The sequence below is a fragment of the Lissotriton helveticus genome, chromosome 3_2 (assembly GCF_964261635.1).
Source record: "Lissotriton helveticus chromosome 3_2, aLisHel1.1, whole genome shotgun sequence".
NCBI lineage: Eukaryota > Metazoa > Chordata > Amphibia > Caudata > Salamandridae > Lissotriton > Lissotriton helveticus.
The window spans coordinates 25,099,889-25,122,357 of record NC_136062.1 but is presented as its reverse complement, the minus strand read 5'-3'; the positions used below and the strand labels follow the sequence as shown (position 1 = coordinate 25,122,357).

Sequence of the window (22,469 nt, the reverse complement as noted above, 5' to 3'; positions counted from 1 at the left end):
AATACTCGGCCATTCCGAGGAACTACCACACTTCGTCTTTGTTGGCTGGGGCTCTGGCTTCACAGATTGCCCTCACATTTTCCTTCTTGGGGGTGATCCCGTGTTCGCTCACCTCGTGACCTAGATAGGTGACGGTTGTCATCCCGAATCTGCACTTTTCCCATTCTGCTGTAGCCCTTTCTCTTGCAGCACGCCAAGCACTTTGTTCAGTTTGTCGTCGTGGTCTTTGCAATCCTTGCCCATTATTAGGATGTCATCCTGAAAGTACTGGATGCCGTCGACGTCCTTGAACAGACGGTGCATGAGTTTTTGGAACACCGCTGCGGCGGACGCTAGCCCAAAGGGCATCCTGCGAAACTGGTAACATCCATATGGGGTGATGAAGGATGTAAGTTTTCTGCTTGACGGGTGCAGGTCAATCTGATGGTAGGCAGACGTGAGGTCCACTGTTGAGAACCACTTCACACCTCTGGTTTTTGCCAGCATTTCCTCGATTCTTGGGAGCGGAAACTTCTCTACCACCAAGCATTTGTTCAACTCGCGCAGGTCCACGCATAGGCGCACCTTGCCATTGGGTTTCCTGGCGACCACCAAGGGGGCCAACCACTCCGAGCTGTCAATGGGCTCTATGATCCCTTGTTCCTCAAGTCTGCGCAGTTCTAGTTGTACAGCTTCCCTCACTGCTATGGGTACATTTCGGACTTTGTGGGACACCGGTTGGGAGTTTTCCTTGAGGATGATCTTGTGCATGAACTTCTCGAGTTTCCCTACTGTTCCTCCAAAGACCCTTGGATATTTCCTCCTCACTCTTTCCAAGTATGGCCAGCTGTCATTGCCTGTGAGGAGTATTTGTTCTTTGCCACCCGGATCTAGTTTGATTCCTAGGTCTCCCTGGTCTCTCCATCCTAGGACCGATGGACCTTTCTCTGCCACGTACAGCTTACACGTCGCTGTCCTCCCTCTGAACTCGAACTTGAGGCTCCGGTAACCAACCATTGGAATCAGATTTTCCGTGTATGACACTGGCCGTATGTCCGGGGGTTCTAGCTTGGGACCTAGGCTGGGTTTGAATTCTTCTTCCCATACCGACCTCTGCACTATTGTGTATGGAGATCCCGAGTCAATTGTGATTCTAATTTTGACTCCTCCTATCAACATGTCCGCTCGCGGTTTGTCTGAGCGTTTGGTGTCAATACCCAGCACTAGTTCTTCGATGCACAGCACTCTGTCGTCTTCGTCAGATTCTTCATCCGCTCCTTCTTCGTGCTGTGGTTGCGCAATGTATTTCACGACCGATCTCTTCTCCTTCCTTCGACATACCTTCTCATAGTGGCCCACCAGACCACAGAAAGTGCACTTCGTGCGAAACGCCGGGCAGCGTTTGTTCTGGGCTGCATGGTTCGCACTCCCACACCGATAGCACGCAGACTTGGCGTGTGGAAAAAGTTTCTCTGCTTGACCGGGCCTTCCCCCCCATTTTGTTGTACCTCTGCTGTCTCCAGGCGCCATCTTGTGTCTTCCCGATGGCCCCGCGTCGTCCACTTTATTGACCATGACTCTTTGCGGGCTCTCCCTTTTTGTGGCATCAGCACAACGCTTTGAAAGTTCGGCCTTCTTCACCATCGCAATTACTTCCTTTAGCGTCGCCTCGCCGTGAGCCCATAGCTTGTCCTGCACATTCCTGTTTGTTGTGTGCATCACTATCTGGTCTTTAATGAAATCTTCTTCATTCGCCCCATACTTGCACGTGACCGCTAACCTTCTCAGGGCTGCTACGTAGTCATCAACGGACTCTCCTTCTCCTTGCTTCCTCTGTTGGAAATTATATTGGTCAATTGAGACACACACCGCTGGGCGGTAGTGGGCATCTAGATCATCTAGAGCTTGTTTGAAGACGTCCGCATCGGCTGCTTGTCGGGGCATCGTCGCAATGTTCGTGAACACCCTTATACCTTCTGGGCCCAGGTTGTGTAGTAGTATGCGTTTTCTTCGTGCTGGGGTGAACTCATCACTGGATTCGTCTTCTAGGGCTTCTAGGTAGTTCTTGAAGTATTCCCTCCAGTCCTCCCACTTCATCTGGGGTTCTCCCGGCCTGGGTAGGAATGGGATGGGTGCCGTGAATGAGGACGCCTGGGTACTCATTCTGGCTTGTCTGTCTGGCTCACTGTCCTGATTCCTAGGGCTGCCTGGCGCACCGTCGTTCTCTCTCTGATTCCTGGGGCTGCCCGGTGTGCTGGTACTCACTGCTTGCGAAGTGTCGGGGCTCGATTCTCCTCTCCCCCTTTCCACGTGGTCACCTTTTTCCGCCAGGGCCTCTGTGGGGATGCTTGCTTACCCCTGCCGTGCTCCTGTGTAGGTGTTTGCGTTTGCTGGGTTCTTGGCCACGTGGTGTGTTTGTCTGGTAAACTGTGCCTCTGCCACGCTCTTCCCTTCGTGTCCTGCGGCACTTGGTGCCTCACTCAGTGTTTCGTCGGTGTCAGTACCTGTTGGTGTGTCTCAGGTCCTTTTTCTCCACTCTGCTGTTTGTCTTCTTCTTTTTTTTTTTTTTTTGTGTGTGGAATTGGATCTGACCCTCGTCGCCACTGTGGAGCTGTAAGGTCCCCTAAATAACCACTCTTACACTAGTGGAGGTTTGCAGAGGTTATATTTATTTATCTAAAACACTAAGGAAGAGCGCCGGGCATCTAACGCTAATCGCACTCCAACTCGCTCTCTCTCGGCGCGAACCCGCCCCTCATGCGTGTTGCGTCACACGCATGTCAGCGCGGCTAGAGCGCCGACACCACACTGGCTCTCTTCAAAGATGAAGCAGTCCGGACAGAGAACACTCTTTCCATATCGGACACAGGGTTATCCATAGTCTTCAACTTCTGTAGCCACAGAAGGAGACGCCCCTCTCTGTCCTTCAAGGTCTTTATTCAGAAAGTCCTGCAAATGTTACAATCCTTTACTTGGTGTTCAGGATAGAGGCAAAAAATGCACTTCTTATGAGGATCCTCAGAATGAAGACGCTGTTTACCACGTGTTCCACAGGGTCTGAAGAGGGACTTTTTAATAGACATGTTGTCAAAAATACTCCTTTTTGAAGAAAAAGTGAGAAAAACTGAGCTGAGCTCAGGGAGACTCCCTTCACACTGTGCGGTAGAAAATCTGAGGGCCTTAGCCTTTGAAGATAACATTCTAGAGTGTGCTGGCGCCTGATTGGCTGGAGTTTGGACTACTTACAATGACCTGGATATGGTAATAAAGTGACAAGTCCTTCTATCCATTAAGGTCTATGTTTCAATGCCACTCTTTGTTTTTTTTCTTACCTATACTATGGTTAGGTTATTGCTATATTGCTATGTTATGTATCGTGGGATTCCCACTTCGACGACGGGGAATATTTCAAGCATGTGAATCTATTAAAGACACCAATACTGGAGAAGCACAGTTTACAGGTAAGTAACTTTTTTTCTTATCTCGTGTTAAAGAAAGATTTCAATTCACCTCCTCACAAATACAAACTAAATCAGAAAGCACACTGTAGGTCTAGCTTAGCACCACAGACCGGAGAGCAGTTGGGTCCTTAAAATCGAATTCATGTCATTACATTGCGTGATTTTACCATCTTTTGTTAAAATTCCTCTTAAAACTTAGTATTGACAGGCATCAGCGTCCTGTTTTATAGTGGAACACTGCCACCTAGTGTACAAAATGCGTGTTAAAGTCTTGCGATGTAAGACTACGAGGAAAAAGTGTAATCGATGATGTGTGGTGAATGAATAATGCGTGGTGAATGTACTTCGTAGTAAAGGCTGTTTCCCCCTAGGATCAGACGAGGTAAGCCCACTATTCTACCAATACACAAAAATATATATACCTTGGGGGATAATCTTAGAAATCTTATTTAATCACGACCAAGACAAACAAATACGAACTGCAAGGTTCAATTATTCTATTAATTCGTTTTGGACAATTCTAACAGCGTTTTGTTATTATACACAGTTGCAAATTATTAATGTCCTATTCAAAATCCGAGATAACATTTAACATATAGTGGGAATATCGAAGAAAAAGAAAACCTGTGCAAAGTGTCATCACTGCATATTTTGTGAGGATGCAAAACCAAAACAAAAAAGTAATTTCACTATAAAAATGCATTTCCAGTACCAGTTGTTTGTGTTGGAAGTACGGTCAATGTCCATGAAAAAACGTTTTTTTAAACAGTGCTCTAATCATATCAAGAGAGCGCAGAGGGCTACGGCTTACTTCCTTGGAAAACCTTAATCAATTAATGATTTTGCTTTAGAAAAGGTTTTCTCAGCCATTCTTCAGAGCCAGTACCCTGGAGTAAGAAGGTGTCAATGGGTTTCAACCCCAATACTTCGAAGGTCTCCTTTGGAGCGGGAACTGGGGCACCTCAAACTTAATTCCCAGAAAATGTATGGCAGCCAGGTAATTCTTTAATTGTACCTGCCGGCTAGAGTGACTAGTCAATTGAACGTCCGAAATAGGGGGAACCAAGTCACTTGCTCCATTCCAGTATAACTGTCACCTCACAGTCCGTGCACGGCGTCTTGCTTCACTTCCGTGGACTTGTCGCTGACGTGTCAGCAGATGTAGGTATTAAGTCCATATCTGACCATTCACAGCCACCGGGCAAACTCCATCTATCTTTGTCGTGTCCCTTATTACTAGTCTGGTGAGTCCTTGTTATGTCAGTTTCTGCACAGCTGTGTTAGGAACACGTCCAGCATTCTTGCTTTTAAATGCAACAATGCAAACCGTTTCCTGCCTCAGACCCTCCTGTAGAGGGCCTTACCTGTATGTTATGCTTGGCGCAATGTGTATCAGGTGTACAATTATGACTTTGGCCAGTGTTTGCCTTCTATTTAAGTCCTGTTTGCCTCTGCATCATGGAACACCAGATTCTTCCTTGAAAATTTCATAATGATTGGGCATTTTCCTAACCGCTTTAATGTGGTCAATCAATCAAGTCGTACTTGTATGGTGCGGCTTATCCAGTGCTTAATTTGTGCAGGAGCTTTCAGGTGCTTTTTTAACAGTGTTGAATTTTTCTCCCCAGTGAGTTGAGCTCAATATGTATTAAAAAGAAATGTACGTACCTGTCCTGTGTCTTGTGTCATCCTCCTTCCTGCAGGATGGCCCTCCCAGCTCCAGGCATGATGACTGCATCACGTTAGTGATGTCAGTAGCGCACGCCTGACTTTCAAGGAACATTTTCTTTCGCATTGGTTAATTATTACAGCTGAGGGCGGGCTGATGGGTGAGCTGCGGGCAAGGCAGACTGGGTCCTGGAAAGTTCCGGTCTCAGCATTAACCTTAATATGACATTGTCGAAGTAATAAAAAAGTGCGTAGCTGCTTTCTGTTAACAACTCACATGCACTGAAATGAAACCCCAGCAGAAGCAGGCCATAAATTATTCCTTTTGACTTGTCTTTTGCATTGCATGCTGATGCTCTTGGCCTGGGCCCCACCAAAACACATTATTTGCCAGTGATCTAATGGAGCCAGTGCCAAGGAAACTGCAGGTCACAGGTAAGAGAGTGGTAGATAGTACTACAACAAGTCGCTATTAATACATCTGGAACAGATTTATTATTGTGTGTCCTCTTCACCAATTTCTTTGCAGCAAATAAATGTATATATATAAGTTAACTGTCAACTCTGCTTTTTCAAGCTCTGCACCTCGTGACTCAACTGCCCCTTTCCTCAGCCACACCTGACCTCCCAATTTATGGGTTACCAGAGTAAATTGCCAGTGACAGTGCTTTTCCGCATATGTAAACCGGCATGTTTTTCTTTTTGCAGAATCTGCAAATGAAAAAGGGCAGGTGTTGGACTTGGGCCTTAGGGCAGGTTCACCCCTAATCCTTTTGCTTTTATTTGTGACCCTGTGTAGTGATTTCTGGGTCTTGGCGCACTTTTTCCCTGTGTCCCAGAGTAAAGTGCGTGCGTGTAGTATGGCTGGCCTGCCCTCCCATAGGAATGCATGGGGAATGTGAGTGTCCATGTTAGTTCCTGATGTGTGGGGAGTGCAGGCTCGAGTTTAGTATGTATGAACTCGTGAGAGTGAATGCTGCAAGATGGTGTATGCGGCATGTATGTGTCTAGAAGGGAAGTGCTACTTCTGGACATTGATGTATGTGTGCAGTGAGGATGCTCGAGGGTGATTGGCTGGAGCTGGCTGGCATGCCAGGCTCCAGGAAGTCTGGATGGGTCTGCCCGGTGGTGAGTGTGAGATCAGCATGAGTGATGTGTGGGAGGAGTGCACCTGGGTCCTTGATGGGCTGGGGTTTTCCCCACACAATGCTGGCTCCGCCCCCCTGTGGTTTGTCTAACGACCCAAGCCTCCCCAGTGAATGAAAGGGGTGGTTGGGCCATCAAGGGTACTCCCAAGCCAGCTGCAACTGGTTTCCCCCCACCCTGCACCCTGAAGACAAAGGAAGTTATGGTATAAAAATGGGGCTGTGTCCCCACAGAAGTTGTTCTACTTTTGGATCCTTGCCAGAGGGGGCTGTTGCTGCTGCTGGGGCCAGGAGGACCGCCACTTGGCTTGTCTCCCTGCCTGGAGACCCAGTGTGCTGGCTCTGGCCCTGCCTTGCCCCTCTGCCTGCCTCCAGATCCTGCTGGAGCTTTGCTGTGCCTGGAGGCACTCTGATTTTTATTTATAGCGCTAGTCGCGCTTTTATTTCCTTGAAGCGCTGAGCGCGCTTCTCCTGTGCTCCCAGAGCGCTTGGGAGCACTTTATTGACATTGCCGGTGCCCACCCGGCATTGGAGCAGATTTGGCGATTATTGGGATAGCGAGTGCCCACCTCGCTTTCTATTTTTATTTGAGGCCGGTGCCCACCCGGCATTGCCCCGTTTCATTGAATTTGAGCGGCTGCCCACGCCGCATTTGCCCGGGGAATCACCGACGCAGTCCGGAGGAAGCAGCACCCGCCTGCAGGCCCAGGCCGCGCTGGGATTGGCCCAGCCGGTCGAGCCCCTTCCGCGTCATCGCGGGGGTGGAGGAGATTGCCGGAAAGCAGGAAGCAGCCTGCCGAGGCCCCGGAGCGAGGAGAGAAGCGCCGCCGGCGAGGCCTCGAGGGTGGAGAGAGGAGCCCCGCAAAAAGACCGGCAGCAAGTGCTTCCCCGCTCCAGCGAGGACCCGGTGAGTGCGAGGCTGATTCATTGTGTGCAGAGCGGCCCCGGTTGACAGCGGGCCGCTCCGCAGGAAGGGAGGGGGCATCCCTCGGAGATTGGAGCCACGAGGCTCCGTGGGGCATTATTTGAGTCTGAGTCCCCCGTGAGGGACTCCAACGTGGCCACCATATTGATTTAGGAGCCCCGAGGCTCCTGGGGGCAATTTGTTTATTTAGAGCCCGAGAAGGCTCCTCACCGCCCATATTTGTTTTGCGAGCCAGAGAGGCTCGAGGTGCCAGTGTTTGCTTTAACAGCCCAAACAGGCTCTGGGGCCAGTTTCATCGTTTTAGAGCACTGAAGCTCTTGGGGGCTATCATATTCGTTAAAAGCCCAGAGAAGGCTCACAGCGCCTACATTTGTTTTAGAGCCCCAGAGAGGCTCTTGGGCGCCATTCCTGTGTTCTTGAGCCCACGTGGCTCCAACGTTGCCTACCTGCTATTTACAACTGTCCAGCACTTAGTGGACAGTTGCTACGTTTAGGCTTTGTGTGCTGTGCTGCCTGTGCAGCCTCCCCTGACATTGAGACTCAGGGCATTTTAGCCCTTGCGAGGCCAGTTGGCCTGAGGGACCATTCTAGTGTTGTGCTACATGCACCCTGCGCAATTTATGAGTTACTTGCTTATTTGATTTCTGCGCAAATGTTCTACCTGCACCTCTGAATGTGTTTTAATGTTTCATGTGCAATTGTTTGTTATTACCTTTGCTAAAAGTGACCTGCTTAGGTGATTCTTTGTTCTTTTATTCCCCTTGGCTAAAAGTGACCTGCTTAGAGGAATGTTTGTTTTTACCTTTGCTAAAAGTGACCTGCTTAGGTAATTCTTTATGTTTTTATCCCCTTTGCTAAAAGTGACCTGCTTAGAGGATTGTTTGTGTCATTACCTTTGCTAAAAGTGACCGGCTTAGGTAATGCCTTGTGCTTTTATTTCCCTTTGCTAAAAGTGACCTGCTTAGAGGAATGTTGATGTTTTATTGCCTTTGCTAAATGTTACTTGCCTAGGTGATTATTTTAGGTTTCCTTCCCTTTGCTAAATGTGACCTGCTTAGGTGATAGGTTTTCCTTCTTTAGGTTCTGATGTTAAGGTCCTAGTTCCCTGCGTGATTTCCCTACAGTGTTTAGGGTGGCGTAGGAGGTATTTTCCCTTTACCAGTAGTTACTGGTTGTATGCTACATTAACTATTTTCTGTGTTACAGTCATTATATGTTTATGTGCTAAGGTGTTATACCTACAAGGGCTATTTCTAAAAGTGCATTCCCCTGACAGTGGTCCAGGTGGCCCTGTCCTGTACATAATCCCTTGTAAATCTTGCCCGTGCCTGTTGGCACATTGTAAAGTGTGTGTGTTATCTAATGTGTTTTTATTATTATAATACAAAGGCTATTTTTGATATAACCTTGTGTGGAGTTTCCTTTGTGGTGGGCCTAGGGTGTTGTCGCTGGGGTGCGCGCGCAAACGCTTTACACATCGCCTCTGAGATTAGCCTTGCTGCTCGCGTCACGTTACCTAGAGGGTGAGCAGGGGTTATCTTGGTGTGTAACTCCCTTGCCCTGACCTTAGAAATGGTGATCCCTGACTGACCTTGGCGTGAGCCGTGGCCGGCCGGGGGTCCCGTTTCTAACATCAGGTTACAGCACTTGTCTGCAGCTGCAGTACAAGTTTTGGGCAGAACCCAGTGACACACGTATGGACAGAAGTTCCTGCAGGTTATCTATGTTCATGTTTCTAGCGCAAATTCGTCCACTGTAGGACCCCTGACTCTAGCATCAACATTCTTGTTGTAACCTTATATGTAAATCAAGCAGTTGAGTGATTATCAGACAGGCCTTGTGTGTGAACACTCACAGATATTTTAAATTTGCGCATTCATCTCAAAGGCCTGGACTGTGCCACGTTTCATGTGGCAGTTTCCATCTGCATTGCTTCCCCGCCAACACAAGGTAACATCAAATGAATACTACACTCTTCAGGCAAGCTGCTTGGAGAACCTCCAGGCTCCATGGCTCATGGCGATGATGGAGTTAAAATGAGATTGACTTTTTCCCAAAACAAGGGTTAGTTTCACATTGAAAAATTGTTCTTTTGAGCTTGAAACTAATTAAAACAGCAGAAAGTAAACCATGCAGGCTATATTATTTGTTTTGGCCCAATAAAAAAATACCACTAAAACTCTCGCACACACATTTTTCGCACACACTTTGTGCCCTTTCACGTAGTTTACCCTAGCGCACCCACAGTTATCTTCTGGATGCCTGGCCACTTCGTTTGGCAAAGGGATGAATTAGCACTGTTTCTGTTTGAAGTAATTTGTAGATGCTTAACTTGAGAATTTCTCAGGATGCTGGAGGGGAGAGGGTTGGTTTGCTGTTGCCTTCAACATTCATCACCACTTTTTCTCACAGTTTACCGATTCGAAGATTGGAATGGTTAGAGGAGAATGGCATGTTTTGTTTATGTCCATATGGAGTAATGCTAAACAAAACTGGACATTGCGTGGTGATAAACAACTAAGAGGACCTTATTAAGCAGGAAATTAAATATGAACAGCAATTGCAAAAAGAGCTTAACTGCAATGTTTGTCTATGAAGAATTGGTGTGGCTCACCTAAAAATCATAGATTGTATAAATATTATATATATTATCACAATGAATCACGTCTTTCTCTGTGGTAAAGCCAAGGCTGCTGCTGTATTTAGGGTGCAGCAGTTGCGAGACATTACGTTATGATCAGATATTGCGACTGCGAGCCTGCGTTCCTGCAAGTGCATTGCATTGATTGATGCTTCTGTTTTGGATGGTGAGGTCCGGTTACAGCTAGGGAGAAGGGGTGGGGTAGCCAGGTGTGAATAAGTGACATTCTAGAATAAGCATCATCAGAAAGGAACAGCGGGGCTTTCATTTCAGAGTTTACCCGGGTCCGCTCCCTGCAGCACTGGACTCCAGACAGGAGCTCTGTCCTCTACCCACTGTCGAGCACCTGCAGGGGTTCTGAAAGTCAGATCCTGACAGCCTGTGTATACAGGAGCTAATGGGGCCTTAATGGGCTTCCGGTGGGCTAGGGATGTGGAGGTGAGATGTCATGGCTGTGTGGTTCTCAGTCTTCCACCGCTCTGGGTGGATGTGTGGTGTTTTCCATCTCACTCCCCTGTGGGTGACAGACACCTCCTCAGGATCTTGCTGTGCCACAGCTTGGCCCATCTGTGCTTCGATGACATGTGGCTAGTGACTGACCCTCAGCCACAGGTGCACAGTATAGGGTATAGACTGTCCTGTAGTGCATCCTTATGGCGATGCACATGAATCATTTCCTGACCTTCCAACATGTAGATTTTGATCTAACCCTTATGGCACATTCAGCAATACTAGTTCTGGGTGTGGGTTGATGGAGCTAATAGAGGAAGTGGTGGAGTGAGCTGAGGAAGTGGGTGGAGCCAGGGATGTGTGGGTGTGGTCTCCTTAAAAAATGTGAGCCCGTGCACTTAATATTTTACAAATTAAGCACTGGGCTTATCACCCGAGAGGGTATCAGGCGCCATGCTGCAGGTATCAGTCGACAAGCCGGTCTTGAGTCCCTTCCTGAAGTGGGTCAGCGAGGGTGCAGTGCGAAAGTGGCAGGGAAGGGCATTCCATGCTTTGGCGGCGATGTGGGAGGAGCGTCCTCCAAAGTGGCAGTGGCAGATGCGTGGTATCTGTGCAAGGGCAAGGTATGTGGAGCAGAGATTTCTTGGAGGTTGGTGGAAGTGCAGGTGGTGATTCATGTAGGCAAGTCCTTGACCATGAAGGGCTTTGTAGGCGTGGGTCAGAAGTTTGAAATGCCATCTCTTCTGGATGGGGAGCCATTGGAGGTCCCTCAGGTGCTGGGTGATGTGGGTCCTCTTGGGCAGGTTGAGAATAAGTCTGGCGGCTGCGTTCTGGATCGTCTGGAGTCTTTGAATGTGTTTCGTGGTGGTTCCTGTATAGAGTGCATTGCCGTAGTCCAGTCAGCTGGTGATAAGGGCCTGCGTCATTGTGTTTCTGGTGCTGATGGGGAGTCACTTAAAACTGTGCAGAGCATGCAGAGCATGTGGAAGCAGACTGAGGAGACAGCATTGATTTGAGGTTTCATGAAAAGTTCACTGTCCATTGTATCTTACTCCCCTGAGGCGTGAGCCGGGGGTTCTAGTCTGCCTTTGTATTTTAAAATCACTTTTGATTCTATATCATTTTCGCCGTATGTATTTTAACTGTGGTGCTTATATTGCAATTCTGACTAGCCTTAAACTGCTCACAGCGCCTTACTTGTTTAGTGGGTGACTGCACTGCACTTAGGAACAGCCACTGAAGTAGCGTGACTACAGGAACGGTGCCGCCATTTTAGGTGGACACCAGGACAGCGCTCTAGTTGTTTTGCGCTCCTTACCCTCTCCCTATATGATGCGCATATGGAATCGACGGCGCAGCGGGCGGGCGCAGCGGGCGCGCCAAAGGCAAGCCCGTCTGCGCCCGTCATCGCCTGTCCATCGCCTCTCGCCATTACTCCTGGTCCTGCCCTACTTCCTGTGCACAGGTATGACAAGGAACAACTCATGTTTTTAAAACCTGATGCGGGGGTTTGTGTGGAATTGCCATTACAGCTAGGTAAGTCAAGCCTGAGGTGTCCGTCTTGTGCTTTTACATCATCCTCTCCTTTGGGGGTTCGGAGTTTTGAAGCTTTAGGGACTCAAACAATGTTCACTGTTCTACAACTAAATGTGCGGTCACTGGTAAAACACCATATGGATGTTCACACGTTACTCTGTGACGAAAACCCTGATGTTCTCTTTGTTTGTGAGACATGGTTGCGGGATGATACGGCAGGGATAACTGGTATACTTCTCCCAGAAGGCTATCTGATTAAAACCCTTAACCGTGACTCCAGGGGAGGCGGGATTGCTGTTATCTACAAAGCTTTATATCCCTGTACTTTCACGGCGGAGAAGCTATGGGGATGTGAATGTGCACGTTTTAGACTTGATATAAACCCGCATTTTGCTTTTTCGGGTCTTTATATCTATCGCCCTCCTGGTCATGCTTCCAAATTCTGTGAAGCTTTATTAGAACTAGTGGGCACATTGGTGTTGCAATCCGCCAACTTCTCTATTTTAGGCGACTTAAATCTCCACTTTGATCAAACACAGGACTATGCTATCCGTAATTTGATAGCCGACTTAGCAGCTTTCCAGTTAGACCTACTAGTACGGGATGCCACTCATGCCGCAGGACATCTATTGGATCCGTTTTTTTTTAACATCCCAGAGGTTCAGGTTGATCAACCTCTTCCCGTGGTTTGGACTGATCATTATTTGATCAAAGTTAGTTGGAAGATGACACAACTCCCAAAATCTAATGGCACTACTTTGGCGTTTAAAAGGCCTTGGCATAAATTTAATCTAGATGATTTCCACACCCACCTGAGAGAGACCATTGTAGAAGATTTTGCTGACTCTGAGACCGCATATATCGCCTTTTGCGACTGGATAAGTGGAGGACTTGACGCCCTGATTCCAGCTAGATGGGTCAGGGGACGGAACTCGACCTCCAACCCTTGGTTCTCAGATTCTCTTAGAATACTCAGGAAGGAGTGTAAAAGAGCAGAACGACTGTGGAGAAGGGACTATGACAAAGACCTTAAATCTGTGTATTCGGCTAAATTAAAACACTACCATAGAATGATATGCTCCACACGCGCTAGTTTTTACGCGGAAAAAATCAGGGACAGTTCGAATCCCACGAAATACATCTTCAAAATTGTTCAGGAGCTAAAAAACACCAAAACCTCAGTTTCATATGTAAATTCAGCACAGCAATGCGAGTACTTTGCTCTTTTCTGTTTGAGCAAAGTGCAGAAAATCTACACCACCTTCCCTCAGCATTTCTCTGCTCCAGGTCTTGTCACGGTTAGGGAGAAGACATCCACTCTCACCATGATACCTGAGCTCTCGTGTGATGAACTTGTGAGACTCTGTAAAAAGGTTAAATCAGGGTCTCCATCTGACCCTATGAGGCCGGCACAGTTTTTGGATTCTATGGATCTTGTTCTGAAACCTCTCCAGCAGATACTTAACTTGTCTTTTACCACTTCGATAGTACCTTTGGCTTGGAAACAGGCTCTGGTCTCTCCTATTATTAAAAAACCCACACTTGATCCCTCTTTGCCTGAGAATTTTAGGCTGATCTCCCTGCTTCCATGGGTGGCTAAAATAACTGAAGCTCAAGTGAACGAGATGTTGGCTCGCCATATGACCCTTAATAACATTCTGGACCCGTCTCAAAACGGCTTCAGAGCGGGTCATAGTACCGAGTCAGCCCTGTTGACCTCCACGGAGTACTTAAGATCTACCCTCGACGCCGGTCAGAGTGCAGCGCTTATATTATTAGATCTTAGCGCTGCTTTTGATACGGTGTCACATGACATCTTGTTGTACCGTCTGGAGCCTATTGGGATCATAGAGCAGGCCCTGGAATGGTTCCGTGCATTCTTGACGAATAGATCCTTCCGGGTCTCTGCACCACCTTTTCAGTCTCAAGTTCATTCCATCTGCAAAGGGGTTCCGCAGGGTTCTGCGTTGAGCCCGACGTTGTTCAACCTGTATGTTCAACCTCTCGCGGCTGTGGCTAGAGAATGGGGCCTATCGTTAGTTTCGTACGCTGACGATACTCAGCTGATTGTTACCCTGGCTGAAGGTCCCTCGGCCGTGGCCTCGAGGTTCCGAGATGGTATGACTGCTGTTGCCAAATGGATGGCTGAAAACTGCCTTCAATTAAATGCCACTAAGACTGAGGTGATGTTGGTAGGGAAAAACACCTCCCTTTGGAACGAACATTGGTGGCCAGCCTCCTTAGGCATTATGCCTTCCACCAAGCCAGTGGTCAAGAACTTGGGAGTGTGGCTGGATGCAGATCTCAATTTCCAGTGCCACACGAAGAAGGTGGCAGCGACATGTGTGGGCCTGTTGAGGGGCCTTCTGCCTATTCTGAAGTTTTTCTCAGCGCCTGTTCGGCAGCTTATTATCCAAGCGACAATTCTATCGCGCTTGGACTATGCTAGCGCGTTATTTTTGGGTGCTAATAAAGCTGAGATTCTGCGTCTTCAGCGAGTACAGAACTCAGCAGCCCGAGCTCTTGTCGGACTGCCTCGCAGATGCTCTGTTAGAGCCACCATCGAAGCCTTACACTGGTTACCGATTCAAGCCAGAATCCAGTTCAAGACACTCTGTTTAGCGTTTAAAATCTTGAAAGGTACCAGCCCGGAGTTACTTCGTCCACTCTTAACTCCGTACACTCCTCAACGTAATTTGCGCTCCTTAGGGCAACATCTGGTTAATGTACCCAAGTTCAGACTCTGCGGCGTCGGAGGTCGCTCCTTCCGACTGTTGGCGGCCAAACTGTGGAACTCCTTGCCTGTATCTATTCGTGGAATCAATGAGCTTCTCCCTTTTCGGAAAGCCATTAAGACTTTTCTTTTTCCTTTAACTTAGGTTTTCTCTCTTGCAGTTTCCTTTTCCGGTACTAGGTTACGGTCAGCGCTGGAACGCCCCTTAGCTGGGGCAGCTGTGCGCTCAAACAAACCATTAACATAACATAACATGATGCAGAGGTTGTGGGCGTGGTCTTTTGGTGTGGGGTGGGTATGAGCTCAACCGGCCACCAGGAGTCATTCCAGAGGGCAGTGTGTCTGCAGAAGATTAGAACATCAGTTTTGTCCGTGTTGACCTTCAGGTAGTTGTCCTTCATCCAGGCTGAGACGTTCTTCATACAGTTGTGGAAGCTGGTCTATGTCAAGGTGGGGTCCGCTGAAAAGGAGAGGATGAGCTAGGTATTATCTGCATAGTGGTCGTATGGGCACAGGTCTAGCTCCATAGGAAAATCGTTTTCCAGACAAAGAGATAAGGAAAATGTGCAATCACACATAGGGCTCCGTTCCCCTTGTGCAGACGTCTATTCTATGTAGAAATCTGTATAGGGGTATACAAACTTTTGAAACATTTCAAATGGCATTCCCAGTACTGTGTCTGTTGATATATGTCTTGCATAGGTTTCCAGGTACTACTGCAAATTTTGTAAAGAACAAAAATGTATAAATAAGCACCTGTCATAGGCTTTCTTTTATAGGTCCAGATTTGCTCTATTGTTAGTACCTATTTCTCACCTAAATTCACCCATCAGAATTTCATTGCAAACCTGGAAAGAACCACTAAGCGTATGCAACCTTGGAGAACTAAACTTCTATAAGTATTGGACTGCTGCTCTATTGTAACGTATAATAGCCTGGGTGGGACTGAGTAATACAAGAAATCAAATGGACAGAATAGACATTTTTTTAAAAGGAGGAAAGAACACCAACAACATATGGTTAGATTGTAATTCTATTAAAACATAGTTTCTGACCGTGAAGTAAAGGCACACTGCTCCTATCCACAATAGGTGTCTTATTATTTTTTTTAAATGGCTTTAATCATTGATTGGTCATTTGAATGATATTGTACTAATGGAAAAGGGCATGCATTTCTTTACAAACTGAGTCACTGATGAGTCTAGGAAGTTGTGTACATTTTTCCTAATACATTATTCCTCCTTGTGTACCTTTCATATTCATGTTAGGTATTGGGTTACCACCTTTTTTAGAAAAAAATACCATCCATTTGTAAATGTTTTGCTATGCATCACACTGCTCCGGAACCCAAGGTTGGTGGTTTGTTCAGTATTATCATTGGTTATTGATGATTTTTGCTAATTGGGTTTTATTTTATGTTCTCAAAGAAATCATTCCTTGCATTTACTCCAGTTTAGTTTTGGTTGAATAAAAGGAATTAGGTTTGATTATTAGTGGGGGGTGATAGATGTGAGTTCATAGTAATGTTTGTGGGGTGATTAGATAGCCTGGAGGAGAATAATTATCGTTCGGTGTTCGGTTGTAAAAATATGCTTTCAAAAAGAAGAGGTGGTCTATGAAATGAGGTGTGGAGAGTTTGCAAAAATACAATGAAAGAGACTAAGGTACATTAGTTAGTTCTTCTATTTTTTTTATTATTTTTGTTGGTCTTTTCACGCATGGTTGAAATTTAACAGTTTTAGTACTGTGCTTAATTATTTAATTTAAAAGAGTTTGTAAGGTCAATACAACTAGTAGGTTTGTTAAAACATCCAAATTTATGGTGGGATGATTAGCATTATTATGTGGGATGATTAGGATTATTATGTGGTTAGGAAATCTTGTGTGCTAGGGGCAGGGTTTGTATTGTGTTGAAAGGTAAGTGGCTTAGCGTGTGGTGGTTCATAAGAGGCAGTGCATGAAGGAGAAGTGGATAGGCTGTTTTCAGAGTGACATAGAAAAGGATTGACGGTTGTTACATGTGGGCAGGTGCAGTATGTTGTAGCATCTTTGGTGTTCTGTTTGTCCATCGATTGTGTTGAAACATAGTTGTTTGGTTCAAAGTGGATAGATACCTGGACTGAACCTGGGACTTCAGACTTGTAAAGCATATACTTTACTATTGAGCTACCTGGAGTAGGTTAAAGGTAGCCATGTCCTGCCTTTATTCACATGCATGAATGTTTGTACAATAGCAGACCAATGGATGTTCTCTTTATTCTCTTGGTACCTTCCTGCACAGACTCTGCACCAAAACACGTCATTTGATGGCTGTTTGCAGATGCAAAAAGGGCAGGATTGGTGGTCTTTCACTGGTGACATCAAAGGCTTAGAACCTACTGCCTCTGCCCCTGTGGGCAGGACTAAGTCTCATCACTTTCAGAAAACAACATAATACTCACTTATTCACAACCATTGAATAGCATCTGATTTCTTTACAATAGTGCTTGATACCTTGCACTGCTTTTGGGTACCTTTTTTTACCACCAGGACACTGCTTATTTAGGTATTTGTGTGCTCAATAAATATAATACATGCCATAAAATAAAATTAATGAAAATACCTGACGAAAGGCCACTCTGTGTACATATATATGTATTTTTCAGAAGTTCCTACGAAAAACAAAATGTCTTCATTAACGCTAAACCCAAGAAGTTAAGAATCCTCAGAATTAAAGAAAAACGTGATAGAACTCTCTCTCCCCACTGAGTCTCTTGACCAATCGTGCTCCCACTACTCAGACACTACATGTGTGTGTAAAATTACTTCAGGCAAGTTACAAAAAGACATCAAATAATAGGAAACATTAGACAATCTTTCTTCAAATTGCTATTATCCTAGTCCAGGTTCTCTTATAAAGAACATCAGCTCATCTCTTGCCACATTATTGGACTTTTCTTATCCATGCCATTCGGGTGTGCCCTAAAACAGGAAAGATCCGCCTTTAAAAAAAAATGCAGGACCTGATTAGCAAGACTAAACAATGATAGACCAATAACAAATTCACCCTTTTTTGTGAATCTTATGGAAACTTGCTTTGCAGAGTAACTCAAAGAATTCCTTGATAATTGTGGCCTGTTTTATGTCCTACAATCTGGATTTAGGCAAGGTTGTAGCATGAAAACCGCTTTCCTTCAAATTATTGACAATGTACTTTGTGTACTGGACAAGGGTGATTACGCTCTTCTAATTATCCGGGATCACAAGCATTTAATGGGGTGGTCCACAACACTCTCCTAAACATACTTGTTTAGAATGGTATAAATCACATGCTCTTGGGCTCATTTTCTTCTCGTCAAGAAGAACAACATAACAAATAAAATTGTGCATTATTTTATCTGACCTCTGTTCCCTTCTTCAGGTAATACCTCAGGGTCCCATTCTGTCACCATGGCAGAGGAGGGATTCCTGTATCTCAAACGTTGGATATAATCAAACAACTCCCGTCATTGGTTGTATGGACCTTTGTAAGTCAAAAAGGAGAATAAATAAGGAGCTATCATCTACATTAGTTATCATAACAGTGCCCCCCAGTTGGAACTTCTCAGGGAAAGGACAGATAAGTGAAATGAGTTTGAAAGTGATTTATTAAGAAATTGATTCAAATCAATTAATATTTGACCAAGTATTTAAAATTTTAGACTGCATTATTACAGATTCAACAAATCTAAACGTCAGAATGCAGAATCTGCAGCAAGTGTGCTCCATAAAGGAAAATCCCCAAACTAAATTAAAGATGGTCAGGCAAGAATGGCATCTTATTTTAAACAAAGTAAGGTATGGTCTCGGCTTCCAAAAACCAAATTAAGTTTTTTGATGAGATAATAGGAATCCATAGGCAAAAAGCCTTAACACTCAGACAATGGAGATTACCAGAGGCTGGCAGAGACTTCTCAGCTTGAACTCCGCAAATATCTCTTAGATCTTCCCCACTCTAGTCTAGCAACAAATGCTATTATAATTCAACAATACTCTAATTGCAACATTGCATCTCATCTCTACTTTTAGGACCAAAGCACTCTCTCCTAAGGCTGGGAGCAGGTAAATCCCCAGTTTCTTACATCTTTATAATGGTTCATATATGACTATGTACTTGATTTGATAATTTGAACAGAATCATGTGTTTCAGGCATCTCTCTCCACAAGAAGCGCTTCCTGGCTTCTTCGTCTCCTCCTGGAGAGATCCTTCCTATCAGTTGTCTAATACATAATAAATGCCTGTTCACTCGCTAACAGAAGGCTTCTGGACAATTACAGCATCTACAGAGGAAAAAGAAAAACATCTCATGTAAACCTACTAAGTGAATGCATAAACAGGCCTGTTAGCCCAAATGTGCTAAATAGGTATTCAAAATGGCATCAGTATTTAAACTAACTTAATTCATTACAACATTTTAATTTGAGTGTTTGCTTATAATGACTAATTAACATCTGCGTGAATGTTACCACACAAGTTGATGTGTCCTTCTTGGAAAGTTCTAAAAGACATTCAATCCTGAATGAAATAGCACCACCTTAAACTAAACCCCTTCTAACCCATGTTCTACTGATGCCCTCCTAACTCCGCCCCAGCTCAGTCACAGTCCATCCTTTGCTGGACTCACTCAATCTATGGACTTCAAGCCTCCCATCATTAAATACATTAAAACATTAAGCTTCATGCCAGACAAAAATCTGAATTTGTGCATTAACAAAAACTCCATTCAGAAATAAAGCGCCCTACCAACGTATCCTTCTCCGATGCATAAAACCGTCAGTCCCAGAATCAGACTTTAAAAAGGTGGTGCAATCCCAAATTCTCTGGAGACTTGACTACAAAAATCATCTTTGTATAATTTACCAAGACAGGCTTTGTGCCTTTGAAGACAGCTCTACATGCAAGACTTGTCTCTGAAGTGAATTACCTAAAGAATAGTACTCCTGTATTCATCAACCCTAATTGCTCCCCATGGAGGCTGTGGGGCATCTCTTTATCACTCACAAAGCCACACTATTGAACACACCAAAATGCCAGTCATGTAAATTGACCACTAAGACGGTAGCTGTGCACTTCTGACTGTTCTGACTTCATACTGCTAGAATCTCCTGTGTGGACTAAACAAGGGACTGTACAGCAATCGTTTTTGATCACCTCTCCAAAGATTTGAAACTCTGGTCTCCAATAATCATAGCAAACGATTCATTTGAGACATTTAAAATAAACTGAAACACCTTCTCTACAAACACTAATTTCAGGCTGGTCCTCTCACATGTGTAACCAGAGGTCTTTTGCCACAGAAGTTTCTGTTATGGAAGTCGTAATGTGTATATATGCCTATCTTGTTGGAGAGAAAAATCTCTATTTAGAAACAGCAAGAAAGAGACAGTTGACAATACAAGATGGTTTTATTATAATACTGTAGTGAGGAACCGTCAATACAGGAGAGATCAGTTCACCTCCGAGGAAATGCAACTTAACGTCTCTAGTTTTAGCTCAGCATCAGCTCTATTTATTCTTCCAAACCACAAAGAAAAAATTCACAAGTTGACCATTGACGTAAGCAATGTTCACACAGTACACACAAAATAGAATCAGTAGTTGTAGCAATTTCTCGGAAACAGAAGCGCATGTAGGTGGGCCTAGCTTCGCATGTAGGTGGGCCTAGCTTCACATGATGCGCGTGGAAACCCCCCTGTGGGTTCGGTTCTTAGAATTTAAGCGGAGCAAAGATATATTTGTCTAACTGCGCAGTGCATGTGTTATGTCCTGATAACACTGATTGGCCAAGCCTATTTAGCCTTCTTGTGTATGTGGTTTCTGCCATTAAGCCATCTAGTCGGTTAGGTGTGAAGCTGTGGGTTTGCAGAAGCGAGTTACAAGCTATTGGACTTCTAGGTGTGATCTCGGCAGAAGCGTACACATGCGTCGGTATGTACTAAGGCAGGATGCCACCTGGTATTTCTTCCTATGGACAGTTTCAAGCTTAAAGGTGTAAGAAACCACAGTGTTTCAGAGGAAGCAGGCTCTTATGTGATTGGAGCATTTTGGCCCATCTCTCTATCAGATGGAACTTGTAGTAACCTATTTTTGCAGTTTCTATGCCTAAACGCCGCTAGTGTCCCGAGTCTGAAGGAAGATATGATCTAGACTTCATGCAGAAGTTAAATTTGCTAACCACAAGCTATTTCCTGACCTTGCAGGCTACTTCCTGATATTTCAGCGAACTCTATGAACTGATTTATTCAACTAAACACATTGTCTTTTGTGGCATGGTATTTTTGAACTATTTCTTGCAGAGGCATGGGACCTAAAACTGCTTCTAACTTGAAACCTTTACATGGAAGTTGCAGGCCTCAGCTGTGTGTGTGTTTGGATATAATGTATCCTATTTTCCCTATATCAATCTATATTTTATCATTTTGGTTCCATTGCTAATTTGGAAGGTGAAACTGCAAACACACAGTTGATCTTTTATGACAAACCTGCCTTGTTTTCAGATTAACTATTTACAGTGGTACCCACAGATAGATAAGTTGTTTTTATGTACCACTCAGTGTGGTCTGCATTTTATGAAACCCCAAAATTAGATCTAAGTAAACATGATGAAATTATGTTTTATAAAGCATGGAATATTTTTGGGTTTGCATAATGATATATGTTATGCTATAACGTAAACAATAGCAAATAGGCTTTTTGCTATAATACTTGCATTCAACGTCCGAAGAGTTTGTAATAAAGAGGACATATCTGACAGGACTTGATAAGAGAAGTAATTCTTACCAAATACGTTGCACGTGGATGTGTTGAATCATAAACTGCAAAGAGCTTTCAGTGGTGCCTAAATGTGCTAGTTGTTGCTTTCCTGTAATTTTCCATACCTTTTCCGTTCTATCGTTCTATATAGTTCTATTTTTTTTCATCCACAGATAAGCAACGAATTGAGGGTATCCGAAACAATGGGAACAAAGAATGGACCTCGATCCCGCCAGAAGAAACTTTCAATCGCACAAAAATGGCATGATTTCTATCATGCCCCCATTGTCAAATTTTGGTTTAATGCGGTACGTAATATATAGTGTTTGCATGCTGGAAGGCATATTTTACCAGATTAATGCAACTGTTACCCCCTTTTCAGTAATTAAGTCAGACAAGTGATAACTGGGTTGCCCTGACCTCAGTACACATTGAGTTCTGTATTATGATAGTAGGGTCACGCTCGTTTGTGTTTCTGCTGTTTCTCGCGTATGATCTTTAGAAGAACTCCCTCCTTTAGTCATCTCAAAGGGTTTTTCATCCGAGAATTCATGCACTGCAAACAAAATATTGTAAGAAATGTAAATGAAATATTTGCAAACAAATTGAAAATAAGAGCATGTACAAAAGGCAGTACTAATACAGTCACTCATAGGCAAAGTACTATATAGTTACATTTTAAAAGGAATTTACTGTTGTTTTGTTTTTACCCACCCCCCTGCATGACATCATCATCACAGTCATCCTATGAAAAATGAACTCGATTACGATTGCTCGAAGGGACAGTTTATACTTATTCGACGGATAAATCGGTCAGAGTTTAATTAGAGGGAGGGCTATATTTATCGCATTTTGCCAGATAAACTTTGCAATATGGACCGCAACATTCAGATTTTGCAAATTACTGCAATATAATCTGCATGTCCAGATTTAATCTGACATTTCCCCGTTAAGTATCAGCAGGTTTGACTAGACAAGGCAAGGGTGTAGGAGCGGCTAGTTGCCTAACTAACAGCAGCAGGGAAGGGAGAGGAAAGGCCAGACCATACGCTGCCTGCATCACCTGACCGAGGAGAGATGGGGAACCCAGCACGACCCAGCAAAACTGGCCAACCACCTACACCTAACCCCATTGCATACGAATACATGCTGCTGAAG

General features: G+C 44.8%; 1 protein-coding gene across 2 annotated transcripts in view; it reads left to right on the top strand.

Moving 5' to 3' along the window:
• Positions 1 to 22,469, top strand: part of LOC144826433 (transient receptor potential cation channel subfamily M member 7-like) — a 1,864,676-nt gene that overhangs the window by 853,224 nt on the left and 988,983 nt on the right. For both annotated transcript variants that reach the window (XM_078684758.1, XM_078684760.1), the window contains exon 19: positions 21,485 to 21,619. In XM_078684758.1, coding sequence (XP_078540884.1) covers positions 21,485 to 21,619 — 135 coding nt within the window. The remainder of the gene's footprint in view (positions 1 to 21,484; positions 21,620 to 22,469) is intronic.